Source organism: Lentinula edodes (genome assembly GCF_021015755.1).
Source record: "Lentinula edodes strain Le(Bin) 0899 ss11 chromosome Unknown C8R40scaffold_10, whole genome shotgun sequence".
In the NCBI taxonomy this organism is placed as follows: domain Eukaryota; kingdom Fungi; phylum Basidiomycota; class Agaricomycetes; order Agaricales; family Omphalotaceae; genus Lentinula; species Lentinula edodes.
In genome coordinates, this window is record NW_025764316.1 from 19,327 (window position 1) to 42,011 (window position 22,685).

Genomic DNA, 22,685 nt, shown 5'->3' on the forward strand with positions numbered 1-22,685 from the left:
CCACTTCTTTTCGCTTCTCCTGGAGGCGGGGGTCAATACAATGTTGGCAGCATATAGCATTCTCGGTAATGCTTTTGCCTTGTACAGCTGTCGAACTAGTTGGGCTACCATCCCGTCTCTCATTCTTGCTACCCATCTGAATTGTGCTACCCATTGCTGTCCTTTCCTCACCATAGCTGCGTGCTGCTCGTTCCAGCATAACTGCCGATCCATCAATGTACCTAGAAATTTGGTGAATGGTTCTGATTTGATTAACGTCCCCCGTAGCTGTACTCCTGAGCCGGTGATTGGGACGGTCTTCCGCGGTTCTGTTGGGTGTGGTTTTCGTTGTCGGTTGAAATCTACTGGTTTGAACTTCGGTACACCAAATTGGCAGTTGTGAGAGGCTGCCCATTCCAACGGACCGTTCACCTTATTCATCATCTGCCCGATCTCCGCATGTAGTTGGTTTATGTCTCTACCCCATTTCATGGCAGCAACGTCGTCCATAAATCCAAATCCCTCTTCTTTGTTAAGTGTTTTGAATGTTGTTAGCAATCCTGCGGCATAGAGGGTGTAACCAACTGCCGCGAATGGATCTCCTTGGTCTTTGCCCCCGGGGACAGCGAATGGTTGTGAGATGTAGTCGTCGAAGGATAGTTGTGTTTTCCGTCCAGAGTATCTCCGTCTCATCCAATCTAGGATCTCTTCTGGGACTCCCACCATTCTCAACTCGTGTTGTAAATAGAGCTCGTATGGTTGCGCTGGTAGCCATCGGCCGTGCAGAAGACCACACTCCACTGGCTGCTTGAACGATGGGTTCTATTGCCAACAGAACTTCTCCAGCGTGATTCGCTTTATCTGTGAGTGGGGATTTGCCATCAGCCTTTCGAATGTGATTCGCCCGAGCCAAAGCATCGCTGTGCGGAATTGGGAAGCCTGTGTAATGAATTCTATACTAGGTAACTAGGCGTTTGGAGCGTTTGGAGCGAGCTTTCACTGCGGGTGTGGTTGAGAGCCCGTGGGTACAGTTAGGATATCTGATGGTAGACTGCACATGTAACTCACCGATGTTCAAGTTATTCTTTGCTAGCCATAATGGGCTTCAAGAGTGTATGATAAGCCAGGCTGAGGTTCAGTTCGAATTAGATGGATGAGTGAATGTAAAGTTGGGTAATACTTGCAAAGAGGTTTGGCTGGGCTTTAGCCCCGCGCGGGTGGGCAAATTGAAAATATAACAGATGAATGTGTGAGATCAAGAATGCGCGGGGATTAAAACAGTAGCATACGGCTGGGGAAAATAAGTCGGTGCGGGTGGGTGGGTAGCGAGGATTATGTGTAAATTACAATTGGCGGTGGGAGTCGGAAGTACGAAGATAGGCGCCAAACTGGCGCTGGCCGACTCACACCACCCGGCTGACTTATCCTCTGATAAGCCTCCTCTAGCGACTTATCTCGGAATAGAGAGAGAGGCGCTTTAAGCCGAAAATCACCTGACTGGGCGCTCAGAGAGTTGACATTGATGTCATTTCAATTAACGCACAATAATATCACACCTCATATCTAACCCAGCTATTACAATCCACTACTGACACTAGTACTAAACCTTCTGGTCCGCGATGTCTATGAAAGCTTACTTGGCCGAAAAATACATGTCCGGGCCAAAAGCAGACGCCATCCTTGCTCGCGATCCCCTCAAGAAGAAGAAGAAGAGAAAGGCAAAAGACGAAGGATTTGCGGTACAAAAAGCTCTCATAAAGGACGATGATGTCGGCTGGGGTCACGAGCCTAATGATGAGGACGAGGATATGGCTGAGGCTGTGATAGAGAAGGACAGAGGTTTCAAGAAGAGGAAAACAGCTGCATCCGGGGAAGGTTCTTCAGGATGGACGACCGTCCGACCGGCTGTAGAAGAGCATCCAGCCCCAGATGAGCAACCACTGCTTATCGTAGAAGAGGAGGAAGAGAAGCCGTTTGTCGGTGGACTGGTGAAAGGGCAAATGAAAAAACCTGGACCAAAACAAGTCTCAGAGCCTGAAGAAACAGCAGAAGAGATAGCACGGATGCAGGAGACCGTATATCGTGATGCTACTGGTCGGAAGATTGACACAAAGGCTGCCCGGGCGGAAGCAGCGAGGAAGAAGCGTGAAAAGGAGGAGAAGGAGGCGCAAAAGATGGAATGGGGTAAAGGACTGGTACAACGAGAGGATAAAGAGAAAATGAAGGCTGAACTGGAGAAGCTGAAGAGTCGGCCGTTTGCCCGCGGTGTAGACGACAAAGAGCTCAACGAAGAACAAAAAGCTAAAGACTTATGGAATGACCCGGCCGCTGCGTTCTTAACGGTATGTTTCGTATTCAACATACATTGCCACGGTTTTGACTGAGCCTCGAACACAGAAAAAGAAATCCAAAGGTCCCCGAAAACCTGAATACACCGGGCCTCCACCTCCTCCAAACCGGTTCGGTATAAAACCAGGATACAGATGGGATGGCGTTGGTGAGTCTATTAAGCTCTCAGTCATTCATGCAATTCATGTTAACGTGAATTTCGTGTGATATTGTCTAGATAGAGGAAATGGGTTCGAGAAGAAGTTGTTCCAAACACGCAACGCAAGTAAACGTACACAGCTCGAGAGTTATCAATGGGGTGCAGAAGACATGTAAATTAGGTCGTCTAGTACTTGGAGGTTGTACGATTATGCTTTGTGAGAGGTTTTGTATCATCGAATGCGAACCTCATGAGATATTATACAGTGCAGCATGCTCTCCGAACGCATTAACGGTTTTCTCTTTCCTCCATCTACCATGTCTAAGCCTGTATCGCCAGTTGCCTTTAGACTGTCCAACCGAAAAAGCTTTATCCTGCACTACCAAACGCCCGACTTGTGATCAAGCCACCACTCGAGCGACTTGCGGTCCGTCCACTCAAGATGCCCGGTAGGAAAGCTTTGCGGAAACATTTCTCGGATATAATCATGCTGTATATCCGGTTCCCTCCCATCAAGGTGTGCGAAATGCACGCTAATCTGCATGCTGACTTCACAATCGACGATGAACTTGTGCAGTGCCAGGTCTACAGATGAAGTATGCACAATAATGTCACTATAGCTCTGCGCAGTCATCTCTGTGTTTTTCAGTCTGTGATCCAGGTGCTTTTCGAAATTGATATGCATGCGGACCCAAGGTGGAGTGGAGATGGCGGAGGCACCGTGAATATGGAGGAACCGAACGAGATCGTGCTCTTTCCGTATGTACAATTGCAGGTGAGAAAGGACTGGGAAAGAGCCGCTGTCTACCTTAAATGCTGATGGAAAAAAAAAACATTAGATATTTTACAATACTCCTCGAACTGGAGACTTACCTGAGGTATCGAGGTTCACAATCGCTAGATGAGTAACCTGTCTTCCGAGAGTACGAAAACGTGCATCATATATTACTTCTTGGAGGCTACCAGCAGGCATTGCTAGATAGCGGAGGTTACTCAAATCTAGGCATGGAGAAGGCAGAATGACCTTCTCCAGATCTGCTACGCAGTTCTTCGATGTGCTTTTCGTGATGCAAAGTCTTTCCAGCCGCAGTGGAGGAATGCCTTGCTCATAGAAACGATCGTTCCACCTACTTAATATCTCTTCGACAAATGGAGATGCAATCGAGTTAGGAAACCATCGAAGCTTCGCTAAGCACAGGGTTTTGAGACCAGGAGCATGGATAGCAATAGAAGAGAGAATATCCTCTTTTACGCAGAATCTCCATCGTCCCTCGATGACTAGATGCCGGAGACAATCGATCTGTTGTAACATTTTCTCCAGCGCTGTAACACCGCCCCAGTTGACAGACCTCCAACAGATGTGGAGAGTTTGAAGCCGTTTGAATGGGAAAGGTATGGTGATCATCGAGGACACCGGGATCAACGCGCTTGATATCGGAGCGCACGATGAGTCCAGTAATAATCCAAATGGACTTTGGACTTCATACGATAATTTCAGTCTTCGAACATGAAAGACGATGGACGGTGTGATAAAAGAATGGTCAAGTGTGAAGAATTGTTGATATTCGCAACAGAAGGGTTCCGAATATCCCTTGTTGAATATTCGAGGGCGAACGATGAGTGTTCGAAATAAGTGTAATCGACAGCGTGGTAACCATGCTTTGCAGACAATGCTGCAGGCCTTGAGCTCGAGGAAAGAGTAAAGCAGCTGGTCGATGATGAGTTCATGAAGCTCAAGCGGAAGAACAACGGGCATGAGATACTGGATAATATTCTGAGTGCATTATAGAGGGATCCTTATAGGATCAAAGGATGAATTGGTATCATCATACAGATCATCCTCTACGTGTTTGCACCTCTAGCAAGAAACGGCCACCAAGATGTGATGCAAGACGACCAAAGGGCCACATGTAAGAGTGATTCCCGGAAATAGAGAACATGAATGAAATGCTGTTACTTCGATGATAAATCCCGTTTCAGATATCACCTGTCGTACAGGTTCCTGGAGTACTGTAATTGTCTCCTCGATCCAGTGTTACTAGTAGAATAGATTTTGCGAAGCGACATCTGTTGAACCTTATTTCAGCTAAACTTCCGGTTTGATGGTTCGTTCCCGTCAGATAGCGCTACGCCATCAGGGAAATCTGCCTCTTCCTTGAGAGCAGTCTCCTAATGATGAGGATCAACGGGTTACTGTCACAAGTTGTTTGTGATGCAGATGTATAGCGGCAGTTTTTACAGATGTTCCGACCACACCAAGATAATTTCTCTAGGCCCATGTAATCGAATGATAATTCACTACGACTGTAAAAGGTCTGAGCCAATGATCTGGGGGAAGGTTGCGAACAAGTGTGGACATACCTGCAAAACTGGAGAGCCCATCCGCAGACGCTAACGCATGTTATTGAGAGGGCTCTAAGCATTGCGTCGCTACATGTACAGGTGATGCGTTATGTTATTTAACGGTGGTCACTTCCTTCACCGTATTTTTTTGCCCGCGGCGGAGCTTTCCTGTAGTTTCCATCAAAGGAGTGGATGAATGATGAGCAGGATTATGTAGGTATTAGATACTGAGTAATAACACAACGTCTATGTGGGTACAACAAGTGAACGAACTATGGTACACCCGAAATTGAGTTAGAATATCGTTAACCAACTACTTGGGTGTAGACTCACAGAGACAATACTGCTACCGTCTGCCTTCCTGCTTGTCCAACAAGTCCTTAGCTTCGTTTATTTTACTCGCAAGGTATGGCGACCCTCCCCTGTCTGGATGATTAGCGAGCATTATATGCCGGTGGGCATCTTTCAGTTTTGTGCGTAATTGGGGTCCCTCTCTAGTTTTTGCAGACTCTGCGTTCAGCTATAGATAATAAATGATAGAGATAACGCTCACTTGAGTCCCAAGATTGCAATAGCTTCCTTTCGATCCATTTTTGCCCTAAATCCTCCTTGAGCCCATTTCTCTGCAGCACTCTTTCCCGCTTGTTTGATGAAATATCTTCCCGCTAAAGCGGCAGCAGCAACGCCAGCTCCGACCAGTAAAGGTGAAGCCATTGACTGAGTGGTCAAAGTAGTTAAAAGTGAGTGAAGGTGAGTAAGGCGCTTACATAATATTCAAATTCCGCCCTCGGTCCGTTTTATGTCGTCGTCGATAATCATCCTAATCCACCATGTCGGAGGACTGGCATTCAGTGTGAGAGCTCCGACTATCTCTCTAGAAGGAAAACGTCCTAATGTGGTATACTTGGATAATTCTGGATAAAAGAACGCTGAAAATACCTTTCGCTTCGGAAAAACATGCTCTCATCGCGAAACAAACGATTGAAGTAGATCCAGAATTACAACCTCATGCTGTAAAGCGAATCATTACTGTGGAGGAAAATGTCCTCATTGCGTATGTGGCTCGGGCAATCATGTATCGCCATGAAAAGTAACGAATTTCTAGGGCATTCTCGACCCTCACAATCCGTTTAGCGCGCCTAGTAGCCAATGCCTTTCTGGAAAACGTAGACCTCGTTGTTCGTACGCTAGAACAGTTCGGTGAAGAAGCAGAAAATCCCCCCTCTTCGTAGCACATCAATTTCAATTGTTTATACACGAATGCAAGATTGTCAAAACAGATTGGTTGTGATCGTCTTTATGCAGAGCAAATCTCCGGTCTTGAGCTTTTTCATGATAACTCTCAAGCTTCATTTGCATCATCACCAGCTTCAACCCCTTCTTTAGCAGCCTTCTTCTTCTTACTCTTCTTGCTCTCACGTAGGTTCCGTGCTAGCAGTGCCTTCAATTCCTCATCCTCCAGTTCCTTCTCCGTCTTGACGAGCTCAGGTTTGTACCATATAGGCGGAAGTGTAATCATCGAGGGTCCGCCTGGAAGGAGGGCAATGGTGAAGTGGAATGCGGCCACGAAGGTGTTTGCAGGAGTGTACCTGATGAAAAATGATTTAGTAAAACGGCCAACCATACTCAAGACATTACATACACAACATCATAGGGCTTAACAAGACTGTGTTGTACAGCTTCCTGTAGTCCCATTCTAGCACGTTTTTCGTCCTCGAGAGTACGGATGTTGAAGGGGAAAGCGCCTGCCTTTTTCTGCACTTCAGATAAAACGGTACGAGAGGTTTTCATTTTGAGTTGATAGGTGACAGTAGAATCCCGTTGGTATAATGTTGTCCGTGATTCTTCGACCCTGGCCTATCGATCGATAATCGTCAATGTTATTCATGACACGTACATCTAAAATCGAATTGACCTTGCCATCCTCTCCAGACGAGACAAGGATGTCTACGCCGTATACCTCACCCTCTGCGAAGGTTGCGGCTTCAAAGTCGCGTTTTTGAGTTTCGCTTGGGTTCAATATGATTCGTTTCTTTCCATCGATGACATTCTGGGTCTGTTGACACGATAGCATGCCTTGGAAAAATGAACATTGAATGTCTTTTGATCATTAAAGACTTCAAATCGCTCACCCTCAACAGGCTTGCAGTCCCACGCCGTTGTCACTTTACCAACAGCTTCAGTTACGGCCCAATTCTTGTTTCCAGCTTTGACCGTGCGCATTGCAATTTCAGCGGCAGTCCACGCAGCTTTAATGACATCTGCGCGACGACCAGTGACAGGGTTCTCTGCACTAGCTCCGACAACAAGAGTCTCAGCACTGACGGCTGCGAAACCATCGATATGAGCTCCAAGGTGAAGTTTGACGACATCGTCCTTGGCAAGTACTTGTGATGATTGAGGGTCTGAGCTAAAGAAAGATTCAGAATCAGTTGTACAACGACTTGCAGACACAGATGACACACGCGAGGGGTGAAAAATGTGACACTGTGTTGTTCACAGATACACAGGTTGGAAAGGCAACGCCTGCGTCGATGAATTATCAGTGAAGATCGGAGATAACAAGTTACAGACAGTGATTCACGGCGTACCCTTGGATATTTTTATGCCCTTGATGGGTTTATTATAAACTGTCCCAGTACCCTGCTCGAGGAGCTTGTCTCCCTCAACACAGATGTCGATCACCTTTGCGCCCTCAACGCAAAGCTCGATGAGCTTCTTCGTTACATTGTTAACAATTTCCGCGGCCGTCTACAAAGATAGATCAGCCTCAATTTTATTTTTCGTCTCGACGATGAATTACGCCAGACTCGATCATTGGAATAAACCAACCTTGTACTTGGTTAGATCGACTTCAGCTGTCGAAGTCTTTTTCTCCTCAGCCGCGGGGGGAGCAGCGGGTTTTTCTGAATCACTCATTTGGCAAAAGTACGAGTTGTCGTGAGGGGAGAATTTCAGCAAAGGCCACACTGGTTGGCGACACGGGTTCAAAATAGGCAGGCAATATGTCGTGATGTAATTTGGGTTTGCTCCAAGTTTGCTCTCGCTCTCGAAGTTCAGACGATCAAATTCTGTAATGGGTGCATACTTTTAATGCCATAACGAGCTGTGCGCCATCTTCAGACTCGCGCGCCCACTCTATCTTCTGCTATGCAATAGGCCCATTAATAATCCTTCCGTACTTCAACTTCAATTCGTCTACCAAATTAACGCTGTCTTTCGACCTTCCCTTCGATGAATGGATCATAAAGCTAGCCAGGTCGGCCTCGTGCTATGTATCTATAATTGACAGAAACCATTCTTTTGTATGGCAGTGAAGCAACTATGAATTATTGTATCAGTTACGACTTGAATACGACTCAGTATTGCGGGAACGGACCTGGACCCAAGTTAACAGAGGACGCTTGACCTAGAGCGCTCTATCTACATCACTGCCATGTTCGTACTGAGTGCTACAGGCGTACTGAAGCACTGTCCTTCGACTTTGATTCTTGACCCGCGGAACGATCACCGCTGCTCGCTGCTTCACACCGGCGAAGGACCGTTTATTTAAATCTTCAATCTGCCTCGTCACCTCTGGAAACCCGTGCAAACGATCTGCATACGATTCAATTCTACGAATCAAAACCCGGGATTATGACGCCCACAACTGCCGTTTTTTCTGACTTCAGAAAGATACGAATGTACGTGAATCAAGTTTTATGCATTCTGGCACCTACATACATACATAGCATGTTAAAATCCGCTCCACATGCGCTTTCACGTTCTCATAACCTGTCGGCAGTTTCTGCGGAAAAGATTAATGGAAAACCCTTGACGGTTCGCCGATTGTTCAATACCGGAATGCTCCAAGAATTATCAAGCGACGACTGAGTCCGACTGCATACTCTTCCACTTCTACGTCTCAGACTTCTTTCAAGTTACGATATACGTTGATTGTAATGGTAAATTTGACATGCTGAGAATAAAACATTTGATTAATGACATGCACGACAATCCAACTAACGCTATGTTCTGAGAACCCCGGGACTCACTTCAAAGGCTTCATTCTGTAGTCAGAATTTGTATCTATGTCCTCACTTGTCGAGGACTGCTGTTTGTCTTGTACTCTATCAAGATACGGGGTAAAGATTACAGGTTTCCGGTGATTGTCTGCTCTACGCGTGCTCTACCGCTCTTCGCTTTTCCGGTGTCAATACCATCAAGGTGAATTCAGGGATCGTTGTATTGTTTCGGAGAAGATGCGAACGAGAAGAAATTAGGAATCCTGAAAGGAATCATTGGAAACTCAAATTTCATCTACTTAAATAAGTTTAGGCGTTGGAGGCTTTCACCTGCTTTCACAAGTAAGTAGGAACAGTGTAGGAATGCCCCAAAATCTCCATCCAACCCTCAAGCTTCTCACTCTCAGGTTCATTATGTGCTAGTCTATCAACGCACGGAAGAACCACGGGAGAAAATATCGAGATAAGGGAGGGAGATGCACCGATTCGAAGTACAAAAGGAGGACTTTCTGGGGACGAATTTACTCAGACAAAATGTACGTTACATATGTAGGCTAAGAAGGGCTAGATAGCTATAACTAGGTTTAGGGATGAATAATGCCAGAACGGTGGCTATTTTGTTTCCGATTTGTACATACAGTGTACAATTATACTCTTCGCCGAGACGAGCTTGGTAAGGATATTGTGAGTATGGGTAGGTATATGTAAATGATGAAAGGCAAAAAAATACACCATAAACGTTGCATAAACAAAACAATATATGTGAATGTAGATTGATGAAGAGATCCGGGAGATGGATGAGTCGGAACATGCAAGCAGACCGGGGATAGGTGTACGGATAGGTTATGCACATGAGGGTGGATATATATAGATGCGATCATTGCAATGTCGAGTGTCGATAGCTGGACTAGAAGGAATGATAAGGAAGGAGTTTACAGTGAAAAAAATATTTGAGTCCTTCCGCTTGTCGAACAGATAGAAATGTGAAAATTCGAAGACCATCTCAGAGGAGAATACTCTGAGAATACTCCAACGCTGAACGCAGGCCTCCCAACATATGTATATCCTAATTCCTCATTTAAGTTGAGGCTTCCATGCCACGAACCCTCGTATCGTCCTGCAAATGTCGGCCGCGGGCTCGGACTGCTCAACAGGCTTGATATCCAAACTGTTCCTCCATACTCGCCAGTCAGGACGCTCCCCTGCAGGTTCAGGCCACAAAAGTTCAAACATGATGTTGTCCCGCATCCCTATGCGATCAGCCATATCACTGTAAAAAATAACGCAACAACACCGTCAAAACCGTAATCAGAGATCGAGTGGGATTGAACGTTACCGACTTTTCCCAGTTATCCCAGGCGCGATCAAAGCTTTCCCGAGCGGCGGATTTCGATGAAACCACAGCTCGGTGACCTTCTTTCAATCGAGCCTGAGTGATTGTGGGTGGCAAGTCTGGACTGTGTAGTTTGTCATACTCGTCCCATATGGCTTCTTTACAGGCCTTGACTGTTTGGACGGTTCTGGCAAGATGCATCGGTGCCCAAGAGAATACCTTTTTAGGATCCCTAGCCAATGTGGAATCTCGGCGACGGGGATTTTCTTCGTCTGAATGACGACCCGTCGAGCGTTTGAGTTCAAATTGTTCTTCGGGGTTGAATGCGTTGGCTGAGGAGGAATAATCAGAACAGAATAATTTTGAGTCTGATAACGACGAATTTGGTGGGAGTGGGATATGCAGTGTAGGATGTGTCTTGACGTCCACGAAACAGGACGACAGATAGAAAGGAAGGACAGTTATCAACTGAGGGGCTAAAAATCGACGCGACAACATCGCGTCCCAAGCCGCTTTTAAACGGGAGTGATCCTGAGGATTTGTGTGGAAGGAGGAATCTGCTAGTGGTGGGGATGGTACAGGGGGTAACTGCGGAACGAAACTGGAAGAGTACATTTTATGGCTATTGGCGGATTTGGGGCTGATATGCGAAATTGGAGTAGGTAACGTGGAGGTCGGAGATTCTTGTAATGGGGATAAACTTGTCTTCTTTTTGAGGGTGCCATCCATGAGATCATCGTCACTGCGATCCCATGGACTCGTCGAGAATACTGTCATTGAGCTCCTGGTTGAGGACGGTATTGAATCAACGGGAAATAAATCCATAGTGAGAGGAGTTGGCCGGGGGCGTCGGCGGGCAGCCTGACAATATGGAAATATCAAGTTTTCTTCAAGAATCTATGTTTTTGGTTGAAGTGAACATGAAAATCAGTGTACACAATCTCCAACGTACCTCCAAAGCCGCGCCAGGTTTCATGACGCGCGAGACTTCCTGTCAGGTAGTTAGATTAGAGTATCGGAATATCAGGGATGTGGATAGGTACCTCTAGAACAAACTGCCACTGCGAAGACTTAGTTACTGAGTATACGAAGAGGAACTGCAGAGACTTACTTCGTCTTCTGGAACGCCGAGCCCTAGCCTTGAAATCCTAACAAAGTCAAAGCAGTCATCGGGGAAAGGGAGTCCATCTAATCTATAATTCAAATGAGTCCAGCGCGCGAATAAGATTGATAATGCATGGCATACAAGTTGATGTGTACCCATTTTATTCGACGCGCCAGGTCTTTGTAAGGTTCGAGAGTTGAAAGATTGGGTTGGACATCCATGACATCCAGACCAACTATCGTGCTCTTCTGTTTAACAAAGGATGTTAATGAATACGCCACATGAAATGCTCAAAGAGGTGAACGTACCTGCCATTGACTCGCAGCTTCTAACACCCAGATACCGGAACCACAGCCAAGATCCAGGACAACTTCGGGCGGCGTTTGGAACTGGGTCATTGTTAAACTCTTGAAGCACTTCTTGAAAAAAATATGATCCCAATTGTCACTGGAACAGTTTTGAAGAAATTTATAGCGGGGATCATGATGATGAACAAACTCACTAGTTGAGCATATCATTTGAGTGATTCAAAGGGTAGGCTACATCTCCTGGTCTTCGCCTGAATACCCGCTCCTTGAGCAGTAGAGCTTCAACGTCCTTCTCGGCGGCGTGCATGACAAAAGCGATGTAAGAAAGAAAATTGAACAGACGTTGGAGGCGTATATATAAGCGAGAAAAATATGTGATGGACGGACTAAATTATACAAGGTGGCCGCATTCTGGGATATGTCCAGGGGTAGCTGAGATGCGGGATCTGTTGGGAATCTGACAATTTTTATGAAGCCACGTTTTACGGGGATCGGACGGCCTGGCCGAAATTACGCTTATTTGATACTTTGTTCATGACTTCCATCGTTCAACGTACATCCTGGCGCGCTGCCCGCCTTTCTTTAGCTAGATATGCTTCTAGCTCCACCTCTGCTTCCGGGAGAGCATATGTGCCTTTGGACATCGATACAAACCCAGAGCCTCTCCAAGATTACCAATATGCTCCCCCAATTTCTCATCAGTACAGGGCTCCGTACGGTTGGGATGACATGCAAATGAGACGGAACTTCGGTGACCCTGTGAGTGGATGTAGCGCTCTCTATTCTCGAAACTCATAGCAATTTACAGCTTCCCGAACACGACGAATTAATGTCTATGTGGGGTCCTGATCTTCCCCCTCCTGGTGTCAAGCCAAGAACGGCCTTGATTCACTTCTTACTGGCCGTTGCTGGATTTACTGGTATTTTTTACACGACAAAGTGGGTCCTTACACCTGAACCTCATTTCATCCGACGCACGTATCCTTATGACGGATTGGCAACGGCTCTCGGTGGTCTCCCCGAAAACAAGGTCTGTGTGGCGGCCTAATCACATTGTGATCTGTATAACTAACTTTTTTTCCAGGCTCGGATTGAGGCAGAAAGCGAGGAGTAATCACTATGGGACTTACTTCTATGTCGCAGTTATCATAGTTCCATCATCCGTCCTTGAGAATCGAACTCCACTCGATTGCCCGACTGGTTGCGAAAGACATCTGAAGGCCTTGCCTTGTGTACACGTCGTTTCACAATAACCTGCAAGAGGAAACTTGATATCGGCCACATTTGGTATAAACCATTTGCACAGGCGAGGACTGAGAATTGAGCCCACCCTAAGGAAGGATAAGCATCATACTAAAGCGATATATTATATCACTCGCACCACTCCATGCAGTTTGACTACTACTTCGAGGCCAACGTTCAGGCCACAAAACAAGACGGCGCGGTTTCAGGATACCATTCTAGGATCCTAGCTTTCCAAAAAAGAAATCTATATCAGTTGGCGGCCTTCCCATACGCCCGGAATACCTCCCTCTAACGGATCTGACTTCAACATGGTTTAATCATTTCTTTTCCCACCTCAGAGCAATTAAACTTGTTCTCGTGTTTTGCTGCTGCCAATTGAGACGCCGCAAGAGCAGAAAACAAACCTGTCATATCTCTCCGTCTTGCGATTGACAATGGTTTCTATTAAAGCAACTGAAGTGCCTTTTTATGCATCCTTTGTACCCTATTGTGCACTCTCAATGGAAGATGACAAACCTGGTTTCGATTTCTCACTTGGTGGCTCATTATGGTTGGTTCCTAAAGGTGTCTTTATCATGAGCTCAATAAGACGTCTTGTGGAATGAGATAGACAAAGACAAGGTTCAGTCAGCTTGAATGGAGGCACACTCATTTAATTTTAAAGAACAATATGGCTCCCAGATGAGTACAAAAGGACTACTAGGACTGGCAGGGACTGGCACCACAGTAAGTCCCATTTGGAGATACGGTATCGATCCGCGGGCATTTTACATTGGTTCCATATCCAGAAACTCGAGATCCTCGAGATTGAGGCCTGAGGCCTTGATATTGCACCCAATAGGTGCAGTCCGATCATAACCTTTTCGTACTATTCTCTCTTACAGAGTAATGCCCTTGGGCCCGGCGTGCACAGTTGCCACTTTTGTCATAAAAATACATTGACAAGTATTGCCATTCATAAACCATTCACGCATGTTTTTAGTCATGAAATTTTCTGACACTCGTTTCTGGGAAGCTTCTGTCTCTAGAAACAGTTTTGACTCTTGAAACTTGAACGACCGGGATCCTACTCATTTCAGCTATGAGTTGCGCCGTCTCAGTATGTATCAGGTCACAGACGTATTGAAGATAATTTATGCTATCCGGGTCAGTGACTACGTACTTGTTGTTGAGACTGAATTTTAAACAATCGCTCTCCTTCTACTAACAGGCTTGCTCCTCTTTTTCTTCTTACCCTGCGCGAAAGCGTTCGCAGTTTTCAAATCTCGCCCTAAAGTATCTTCTTTGCGAACTTTGTAAATTCGTACGATCCAATTTTCGGTGGTAAATGCTTCCTCTGATTTTTTTTCGTCCAAATTGTACAAGAGCAGGAAAAATGATTAACGTCAAAATTTTTGAGGGGAGGGGGGAGTAGACGTACCGAGGTAATCCAACGTTGGCCCCACTTTTGGTATCTGCTGGTTCCTTACACGGTCAACGGCGTTCCCGCCACCGTATAGTTCTGAGAAACTATAAATGACATCAGGTCAGCAGTTGCTCCATGGAAAAAAATCAACTTATAATATTTACCGGTAGTAGCTCATTTTGTACATCAAACTCGTCTTCATAGCCTCACTCGCTCTGTCGTCGACCCGATATTCTCCTTGCGGAGTAAAGTAATTGGGTTCCTGAATTTCATCGGGCCATACACCTTGTGCGATCCTGACCTATGAATATGTATGACACGATAAATGTTCAGGATTAGTTCAGACGTGAATAGTGAATCGAAGAAAATTCCTCACCATCCACAAGAATTTATTAATGTCGTCTCCGGAATAGCCCAAGAGACCACCAAAGATCACAAGAACGTAGTCGACATCATGTTTACGGAGAATGGGGTATGCCACTTCTTCAGGAGATGACATAGCCTTACCAACAGTTGCGATGTGGGCTAGAAGGGAATGAATAACTTGGTTGTTTTTCTCAAGGATAGAGAACTTACTATTATTCCAAGTATTGTTATCCACCAATGTCACCCTATCAGCCATACCCGCGATCTGATATCCGTAATCCCACCAGCTCATCACAACCGCATCCTGCGGAGTGTTCATCCTCAACCAATAATATGCTTCGCGATAATCGTCAATAATATGTTGTGATCCGTCAGGGTTAGTTGAAGCAAGCACTACGGAGGGGGAGGAGTAGGCGTTTGATGTAACCCAGGTGCAATGGAAAACGAAAAAGACAAGCATGCCAATAGCATTCAGGAGTATGACTAGGCGGGTATCTGCGCCCCAGATTCCCTTTTGTCTAGGGGAGCTAGCGCTGGACCTCGTGGCAGAGACGAAATCAGAGATGGCAGAAGAAGCGGCGGCGACAGCAGTGGTACTAGCTTGGGAGCCTACAGCTCCGCCCGCTTTCTTTGTTTTCTTTCCATCTGGTGCACTGCTTCCATTTGCCTCCGTTCTTTCTTCTGGTACATGAGGCTCTCTTGCCTCGACATACGTGTCCAACAGGGTCGATAGAGCCACTGCGGCACTGACACACACGACTGGTGTGAGGGTCAACATCAATCTGACCATGACACCAGCAAAGTAACTTGCAACAACAGCGTAGATGATAACGAAGACGTGTTCATCCCGTAATTCTCGGAAGCACATAATGACACCAGCAGGGAAGAGAAAAATCAACAACTGGAGGTCCATGAAGAAAGACGGCCAAGCGGTTGGCTGATGTTCGGAGACGGAGGCAATGATAGGGATGTATCTGAAATATAAGTCAGTGGATTGGTTTTATGCTGCGTAGAACGTATATTACGGACTTTTTCGCATATCCAGTGTCCCAAAGAGAGTAAAATCTTCCAGTCCATGGAGCAATCCATCCTTTGTATGTCATGACTACAAACGCTCCTGCACCTAGGACACCCATGGTCACAACCGAGATCGCCAAAAGGTTCTGGAACTGCTTCGACGATACATGTGACCTTACCAGACTGGCAAAGGCCACAATCTGCAGTAATCCGAAAACACCGAGGGCACCCATATGTTCACTGGTCCTGACAGGCTGGAAACCTACAAATGGAACTTGCATACTTGACAGTGTTCCGATAGCATACCAGCTGCAATAAGCCACATACAAACGGCCACTGAATCTGCCCATCAGAAGTAGCACCAAAGCATGTACAGGAATCATGTTCGTAATGAACGCATATCCACCCCATGCAGCAACCATGTAGAAGTAAAATACGGCAGCGAGGGTACCGAAAAGTGCAGATCCTAGCTTGAGGGCTTTGATCCAGAGGTAAAATGTGAACATGAGGAGGAAGATAGCGATAGCTTCGTTGTCGTAGGATCCAGCGACGGAACGAGATATGTATCCAGGAACGATGCCGATGAATGCTGCTGCAAGAAGGCCGGCGGAAGGGTCCTTCATCTCAGCTGTGAACCTATATACACAGAGATTGAGTATGAAAGATATACACAAGAAGTTCTACATACATATATGTAGCCCATGCCGTAAGAGCACTGAAACCTGGTGCTAGCAGGACACAAATATTCCTGATATCGACAGGGAGATTGAAGTAGTGGAGAAAGTTGTAGATGACACCGCTAGTAGCCATGAGTCCGGGATAGACCGTACCTCCTACGACACGGCCAAGAGGATACCATGCCGTTGGATCAAACCAATTCCAGAATTCCTGCAAGTCAAAAAGTTAATTAGTTCACAGAAATATGAACTTCAAAGGCCACGTACATAGAATCCCTTTGCAGCAAGCACCCTCGTCGCGCGGCTTTCGAGTCGTTTCTTAGCTACATCCATCTAGCCCACGAATAGAATGATACTCACTAATTGAACCATGGGTCACTGTCATCAACCAGGTCATTCTTGGAACAAAGTGAAAGAAGATTGAGAGTCCACTCACAATTCATGGATGATACTTTCAAAATTAATGACGGCAAACAGCCTTGAAGCGATAGCAGCGCCAGATATTAGCCCGAAGGCGACAATGCGCAGCAAAGACGCGGTATTGGCGACAGTGGTCGGGGAAATGTTAGTAGGGAGCGGGTAGGCCGTCGACATGGCCGTAGAGGGGAGTGAGCCGTGTTATACGCAAAGAGTCCGTATGATGGTTGTTGAACTTGATGGAGTCGCGAGAAGAGCCCAGTTGTTTGTCGACGTGTCACACTGTACGTGTTATAAATAACTTGTTTACTGTAATATCAGTGGAAAACTAATAACCTAGAAAGTGACTTAGGTGCACGGGATTTCTGAACTGGTATAAGACCAAGCTTACACGTTGCCAACGTAGCGTGAGTGAGAGAAGAGAGAAAGACAGTACACGACACGTCCACAGTATAACTCAGTAATTGATTAATGATTATTTGGTGGCGGTGTTACTGTATGTAAACGCTACACTGAAAAACTATGGAAAACTCTAACTGATTTCTTACTCGCTAGTGCAAGCTGGGAGTGCAAGTGTGTGTACCGAAACATCGTTAAGTAGCATAGGTTTATCTTTCTTTCCCTAAAATCGAATCGTCATGATTCGACAAAGCACCACGACGATTATTAGGCTTCGGTTTGGGTCGGGGTCGCAAATTAACTGCTAGTGGTGTACTAGGTGCCGCAGCATTTCCTGCTTCGGGTCCTCTTACAAACGCACCACCATCTTCATCTTCGCCAGATACATTGCTCTTTTTTGTCGCCCGAGGTCGACGAGCTGTGGGTTTTTTGCTTCTGGTAGCCAAATTTCCCGAATTTGACTTTTCCTTGACTTTCTTGGACGTTCGTTTTTTTTTCTTTGGAGGCTGTACATCTTCTCTGTCCTCACTTTTTTGACTGTCATCATCTGAGGATGATTCGGCTGTTGTGGACGTGCCCGCACTGTTACGCTTCTTTCTGAAATCAGAGACTACCTGCTGAAGGCGCTTGCTAGCATACGCTTGCCGTTTTCTGGGTGCAGCGGTGCCACTGCCGGCGGAAACGTCGAAGAAAACGTTTAGATTACCCTGGCGGTTTATAGCGTTCACCTGATCATAAATCATTAATCGGAAAAGGATGATAAGCATAGGAATGAACGGATACGAACTTGTCCCCGTTTTCCCACTTTCTGAACAATAGGTACGAGTAGATCATCGACCTTGGCTTGACCCCAGCTCAACTCGCTGTTTAAGAAGCTGTGAAATGTTCAGTCCATAGTTTGACACGGGTTTGAAATCAATACACACGCGCGAAGGGCATCTAGATCGGGTAGACCCCATTTGAACGGTTCGTCAGAGGTGTCAACTGTCGGATGATAATAAGCATCCCTCTGAGATGGCTGTTAGAACGGGCTGTTCAACCAGGGTTTGACACTCACCACTGCGGGATTTGGCCAGTCCACAGGTAAGTAAAGATCCTTGAATTTCTTCTTCTGTAAACACATTGTGAAAATTGAGGGTACGAGATAGAGATCTAAAAACTCACAAATCTCTTTTGGAACGACGAACTGTTGTCATTTTCGTGATCCTTACCAGATTGTACCTTCAGCCACCAATCTTTGAATTTATGTAGTCCGTCATCTCCTGGAAACTCTTTCAATAACTCCATCGCAACTACAGGACCCACACCTGGAAGTCCTTCAACATAATCACTGCCCAGCAGATATGCAAGGCGAATGAGAGTTCCTTGATCCAATCCGAGTTCCCGACTGAGATCTGAAAGCAGGAAGCACTCTACAGTTTTGGATTGATTGAACATATTCTTGAAAACCCGATATCCCCCAAAGAGAAAAACGTCCGAATCGTCCGTAATAATAGCGTCGACGAGATTCAATGAAAGCAGCTCTGCACACTGAGCTTCAGCCTCCATGGGTGCTGTGATGTATGGTATTCCAAACAGGCGCAACATCATCTACAATGAAGGGGATCATTCAGCACTTATTTCTACTACAACTTCGTTCACTGTGTACCATGATCTGTGTCACCATTTGCTGGTTGACATCTTCTGCGTCACGCATTGCATTTTTCCGTTGCTGGTCCAGCGAAGCAATCTCTGCGTCGATTTCGCGGCGAACATCGTCGATATTACGGCCTTTCACTTGAGATACAAACTGAGCGAAGTCCCCTTCCTCAGCATCAGGATTCATTTCATGAGCGGCATCCCAATCCTCATCCAAGGGCGGGGTAGGTGGTCGCGAGCGATCATGTTCAGGTGGAGGTTTTTCAGGTGGAGAAGATCTCAAAGGAGAAATGGTAGTCTGATTGAGTTCTGAATCGAGTTCCGAAGTGGACATTATCGTCGGCTCATCTGGAGGAGGAGATGCGTCTGCCCTGATAGTGAGTGAGTTTCGCATAGAGATCTCCTCCATGTCGTCTTCATCCTCAGACGACAAAGGGGGAACAATCATATACGCATGATTATTCTCCTTGACCCCAGAGACCTCCGCTCCATCGACATCGTCCTCACGAAGAGGCATCGACGGAGCTTTCTCAGGCTGCAAACCCAATTCTATAATCGACGATGCAGCCGGAGGAACAATCGTGGATTTGTTTGAACCTTTTGGGAGAGATGAATTGACTTCGGGTTTGAGTAAATTTACACTGTATATAGTGGTCTTTACAGACGACGGCGATGTCTTTTTTGCAACGGGGACAGCGGGCACAATCTGGGAAGGTGATTGAGATGGCAATTGATTAAGTCCTGCAGATACGTTTGAAACGGTATCACTCGTGGTGACTCGGGACTTTGATTCCACGACAGGCCCGGATATGGGCGTAGATCTGAGCAGAAATGGTTGTCCAAAAGACGTAGACGAGCGGACGGGCTCGTGATCTGAGCTCCGTGAAGCACTGGCATTGGCTATGGATAAAGCTGTCTCTAGACGAGAACGAGACCCAGCTCCAGGAGGAGTATCCTGATGACCTGTTCCCTGAGACATTTCAAAGGGAACTTGAGTGCGCGAAGAAGAAGCTCCCGTCGAGGTGTGCACATTGGAATACTCGAGAGACTCCTGGATAGCAAACGCCAGTTCTTCGTCTTCTTCCCAATAGTCCTGTTGTTGTGCCTGCACGGAAGAAACTTCGTTTTCGTCATCTTCATCCAAATCAAACAAGGGAATTGTCACGGCCTTCTGTTTTCCTTTCGTATTCAGCGGCGCCAAAGGTTTAGGTTTATAACGACGAGATATAGCTGACAACGCGGAGTGTCTACGAAAGGTTCTAAGATCGGGATCGACCTCGACCTCGACCTCTATGGGTCTGCGTTTAATAGTTAGCAAATGCGCCTCTGTCAGAAATGAAACAGCTTACATGCTCACTTCTTCCATGTCATCATCCTCATCGCTGTCTTGCCCAATTTTAATGTTTCCTTTGCCATTTCCTTGAGTCTTCTTCTCTTCATGGTCAATGATGATGGGTTTCTGTTTAGTCCCTTCATCTCTTATTCCCAGAATCCAACCTCCAGTAGCACCCTCATTCCGGATCAGCATGTACTCCCTGTTTCGCTCACTAGCAATTCGAACGGGGATAGAAATGTGTGCCTTTCCGATGCTATCTGTGGTAGTCAGCAGTTGCTGTGTGAGGGAGTTTCGTTGCTTAAGATTCTTGATTTGCTGTTTAGAAAAGTCCAATGGAGTAGGAGCGCTCTTCAGCATTTGCTGTAGACGTGTGTACGAGGTCTGTCGTGATTTTAAGCGAAGGTCGCCTACGATTTCGTATTGGACTTCTGTAGGAAGCTCCCTGAAAGCAGGTGAAGTGACGTCGAAATCTTCCGGGCGCATGTTTTCGATGAACAGACGCAGTTCGTCTTCCGTTGCCAAACGAGGATCTGGTGCAGATGAGCGCGTTGCCACAGCGACTCTCTCCTCTAAATTGACGTCAGGCAGTCGATATGGATCATGGTCATAAAACTTGTTCTTCTTGGCTGACGAAGTTGGTTCTTTGGCCTTTGACGTCTTCTTGTGCGGGGTCGAGGGTATAGCAGAGTCGATATCCTCCAGGTAAACTGTGCCATCGTTGAGTTCTATCGGCGCTTCATCAGCACTCCCTTTCCCTTTAGTCGGGCTATATTATATGAGGTGCAGTTCCAAAGGCAAAAAGAAGAACGCACGAGGACTTCTTGACATGTTTAAGGGCCTCTCGTCTCAATTGAGCAGCTAACAGCCGTTCAGCAAGTTTGACATGGCTTGCAGCTGCACCAGTTTTCTTTTTTCTCCGTTCATTCTTCGGAATGAACGTATCAGGTGTGAACGTTTACAGGGAGCATGATCGGTGTTCTCACCAGCGTTTCGCGCTTGAGAACTGGCGCGCCTCCATCGAAGACGAAAACAGGTTTCATTCCATAGAATAAGAGTTTACAGATCCGGCGCAAGAAGCCACTAGGATTTCATATGAGGTGAAATGAACAGAAAAGGACTGCGTGAACATACAGAACATGAGCATTCACTAACGCACGACCATCTTTCGCTCTCATCGTGGCTTGAAACTGGTATATCCATATACTAGAATCGATTGCCACTATCTTCCCTTCCATGTTTTCCAGCCTAGGTTCATGAGAGACGTGCAGACAACGGTTAGACGAAAATATCATACATCACAGGCCGACCGACTGGGGTCAATAGGGTCCAGAGCGACTTGACACCCATTGCGCGAAGATGCTGGTCATATGCGTCGTCTTGCCAGAGTCAAGACGCAAATTGCGACGAATATCAAACTGTAGAGAAACAAGAAGCATTTCAAATGATGACTCAGTGCAACGCCACACGCTTTTTGCAGCTTTGACCGGCATCACACCAGACTACACCAGATCACACTGGGTTCTTGGACTTCTTCGCAGTGGGCGCAGTGAAACGAAGGAACAGAATGCGGATACTAAAAAATTTTCGGATGGTATGCTAAAGTTCCCAATTTTCCTTCTCTGGAATCCTGACTGATTCTGGTCCGTACTAATATTCGAGGTCAGCCAGATGGCACGGTTCGGTAGGGTTCGGTACACGAAGGATCTAGCAGCAAGATTAAACCAATGACCTGTATAATGCATATATAATGCTCAAGAGGCTAGATGGGTTGTCGAAAGATGAGCTTGCCATGAGCCAACGGTCTAACCATTCTTTCTATGACGATGCGCATGTTGGCAATGCCTCAGTTGTCCTCTTGAACTTGGAAGTTATGGGGAAGGAAAGGAATGGGTAGATAGCAGTAACATAACTTTCGTCCTTAACATATGCATTGAACAGGATTAAACACTGGCGAAACATACGCGAAATTGGATATTGGAATGTGACCAGTTTGTTTCTCATTGCGGATTATCCCTTGATAGATGGACATGATTTCGCAAGCCATAACGATGAGTAGACAAAATAAAGATGAACGAGAGCAATTTGAGTCGGATCGATAGTATCAATTGATTCGGAATGTTCCGCAATAATAGCACAGCCACGTATGTTCATTGTTCTTCTCAACGACGAACGCGCTCACGATCAACTTGCGCTCAAATGAAAATTTCTCCTTGAAGTTCTGCTCTCATACAATCGGAAACCCCACATTCACTTTTGCCAACGAGAATTGACTGACCTCCGTTTCAGACTCTAACCCGGACCTGCTAATTATTTATACTAGTAGGTTGGCTTACAGCTTTATCACTGTCGAATTACAGTACTGACTTTTGCTGTCCTCCGACAATTTCATCGTCATGTCCTTGTCTCATTTGACCGTTTACTTGGGAGGCACTGGAAATGCTCCCCAATCGAACCCGGTATACGACGCGAAGTTTAGGTCTCTCGTATCTCCACGGCACCTGTAATATGTCCCAATCTGTCTTGTCCTGACGATGTGCTGAGAGGTGCTGAGGCATCTAAGGCACGTATCTTTGAGTCGCTCAAATTTGTGGGTTATTGTCCTCGTTGCAACATTTCTAGCATTAG

General features: G+C 46.2%; 10 protein-coding genes across 10 annotated transcripts; 3 read left to right on the forward strand and 7 right to left on the reverse strand.

The window, feature by feature from the left end:
* Positions 1-351: 351 nt before the first annotated feature.
* C8R40DRAFT_1019736 (uncharacterized protein) lies at positions 352-705 on the reverse strand (the record flags this gene model as incomplete). The annotated part of the gene is made up of 1 exon (XM_046222984.1): positions 352-705. A coding segment is annotated over one exon (354 nt), but the record flags the coding sequence as incomplete, so codon positions are not given.
* Positions 706-1,483: 778 nt separating this feature from the next.
* Positions 1,484-2,567, forward strand: C8R40DRAFT_1095082 (Pre-mRNA-splicing factor of RES complex-domain-containing protein). Its single transcript, XM_046227691.1, has 2 exons — positions 1,484-2,476; positions 2,546-2,567. Exon 1 carries the CDS (start codon positions 1,599-1,601, stop codon positions 2,361-2,363), a length of 765 nt encoding a protein of 254 aa, XP_046088251.1. The 5' UTR covers positions 1,484-1,598; the 3' UTR covers positions 2,364-2,476; positions 2,546-2,567.
* A 37-nt stretch (positions 2,568-2,604) lies between these two features.
* C8R40DRAFT_61129 (uncharacterized protein) lies at positions 2,605-4,408 on the reverse strand. Its single transcript, XM_046235627.1, has 2 exons — positions 3,341-4,408; positions 2,605-3,283 (listed from the first exon to the last, which is right to left on the reverse strand). Exons 1-2 carry the CDS (start codon positions 4,221-4,223, stop codon positions 2,847-2,849), a joined length of 1,320 nt encoding a protein of 439 aa, XP_046088252.1. The 5' UTR covers positions 4,224-4,408; the 3' UTR covers positions 2,605-2,846.
* A 748-nt stretch (positions 4,409-5,156) lies between these two features.
* On the reverse strand, positions 5,157-5,524 carry C8R40DRAFT_1040702 (uncharacterized protein; the record flags this gene model as incomplete). The annotated part of the gene is made up of 2 exons (XM_046223936.1): positions 5,157-5,304; positions 5,364-5,524. 2 exons carry the CDS (start codon positions 5,522-5,524, stop codon positions 5,157-5,159), a joined length of 309 nt encoding a protein of 102 aa, XP_046088253.1.
* A 179-nt stretch (positions 5,525-5,703) lies between these two features.
* On the forward strand, positions 5,704-6,042 carry C8R40DRAFT_1040849 (transcription factor Pcc1-domain-containing protein; the record flags this gene model as incomplete). The annotated part of the gene is made up of 2 exons (XM_046223950.1): positions 5,704-5,864; positions 5,916-6,042. The coding sequence occupies 2 exons, from the start codon at positions 5,704-5,706 to the stop codon at positions 6,040-6,042; spliced, it is 288 nt and encodes a 95-aa protein (XP_046088254.1).
* A 110-nt stretch (positions 6,043-6,152) lies between these two features.
* Positions 6,153-7,729, reverse strand: C8R40DRAFT_1040963 (peptidase M24, structural domain-containing protein; the record flags this gene model as incomplete). Its single annotated transcript, XM_046223961.1, has 7 exons — positions 6,153-6,399; positions 6,453-6,667; positions 6,726-6,886; positions 6,943-7,220; positions 7,276-7,336; positions 7,402-7,561; positions 7,643-7,729. The coding sequence occupies 7 exons, from the start codon at positions 7,727-7,729 to the stop codon at positions 6,153-6,155; spliced, it is 1,209 nt and encodes a 402-aa protein (XP_046088255.1).
* A 2,159-nt stretch (positions 7,730-9,888) lies between these two features.
* Positions 9,889-11,867, reverse strand: C8R40DRAFT_1168501 (uncharacterized protein; the record flags this gene model as incomplete). The annotated part of the gene is made up of 8 exons (XM_046231191.1): positions 9,889-10,084; positions 10,155-11,044; positions 11,100-11,138; positions 11,191-11,208; positions 11,259-11,340; positions 11,394-11,500; positions 11,561-11,699; positions 11,755-11,867. 8 exons carry the CDS (start codon positions 11,865-11,867, stop codon positions 9,889-9,891), a joined length of 1,584 nt encoding a protein of 527 aa, XP_046088256.1.
* Positions 11,868-12,094: 227 nt separating this feature from the next.
* On the forward strand, positions 12,095-12,608 carry C8R40DRAFT_1040874 (uncharacterized protein; the record flags this gene model as incomplete). The annotated part of the gene is made up of 2 exons (XM_046223953.1): positions 12,095-12,319; positions 12,369-12,608. 2 exons carry the CDS (start codon positions 12,095-12,097, stop codon positions 12,606-12,608), a joined length of 465 nt encoding a protein of 154 aa, XP_046088257.1.
* Positions 12,609-13,986: 1,378 nt separating this feature from the next.
* Positions 13,987-16,864, reverse strand: C8R40DRAFT_1040469 (oligosaccharyl transferase STT3 subunit; the record flags this gene model as incomplete). Its single annotated transcript, XM_046223920.1, has 10 exons — positions 13,987-14,141; positions 14,226-14,314; positions 14,375-14,511; positions 14,587-14,735; positions 14,787-15,550; positions 15,606-16,229; positions 16,282-16,481; positions 16,538-16,574; positions 16,631-16,648; positions 16,707-16,864. The coding sequence occupies 10 exons, from the start codon at positions 16,862-16,864 to the stop codon at positions 13,987-13,989; spliced, it is 2,331 nt and encodes a 776-aa protein (XP_046088258.1).
* A 431-nt stretch (positions 16,865-17,295) lies between these two features.
* On the reverse strand, positions 17,296-21,755 carry C8R40DRAFT_1181742 (uncharacterized protein; the record flags this gene model as incomplete). The annotated part of the gene is made up of 11 exons (XM_046232955.1): positions 21,355-21,755; positions 21,192-21,305; positions 21,044-21,140; positions 20,873-20,985; positions 20,074-20,826; positions 18,735-20,022; positions 18,251-18,676; positions 18,144-18,197; positions 18,013-18,104; positions 17,874-17,961; positions 17,296-17,814 (listed from the first exon to the last, which is right to left on the reverse strand). Exons 1-11 carry the CDS (start codon positions 21,405-21,407, stop codon positions 17,296-17,298), a joined length of 3,597 nt encoding a protein of 1,198 aa, XP_046088259.1. The 5' UTR covers positions 21,408-21,755.
* Positions 21,756-22,685: the final 930 nt, after the last annotated feature.

Bases quoted from the DNA above. Each gene is read 5' to 3' on its own strand.
- C8R40DRAFT_1095082 (XM_046227691.1), top strand. From the start codon at position 1,599: ATGTCTATGAAAGCTTACTTGGCCGAAAAATACATGTCCGGGCCAAAA.
- C8R40DRAFT_61129 (XM_046235627.1), bottom strand. From the start codon at position 4,223: ATGCCCGTTGTTCTTCCGCTTGAGCTTCATGAACTCATCATCGACCAG. The intron at 3,284-3,340 runs GTAAGTCTCCAG...TTTTTCCATCAG, and splicing joins TGTGAACCTCGATACCTCAG to CATTTAAGGTAGACAGCGGC.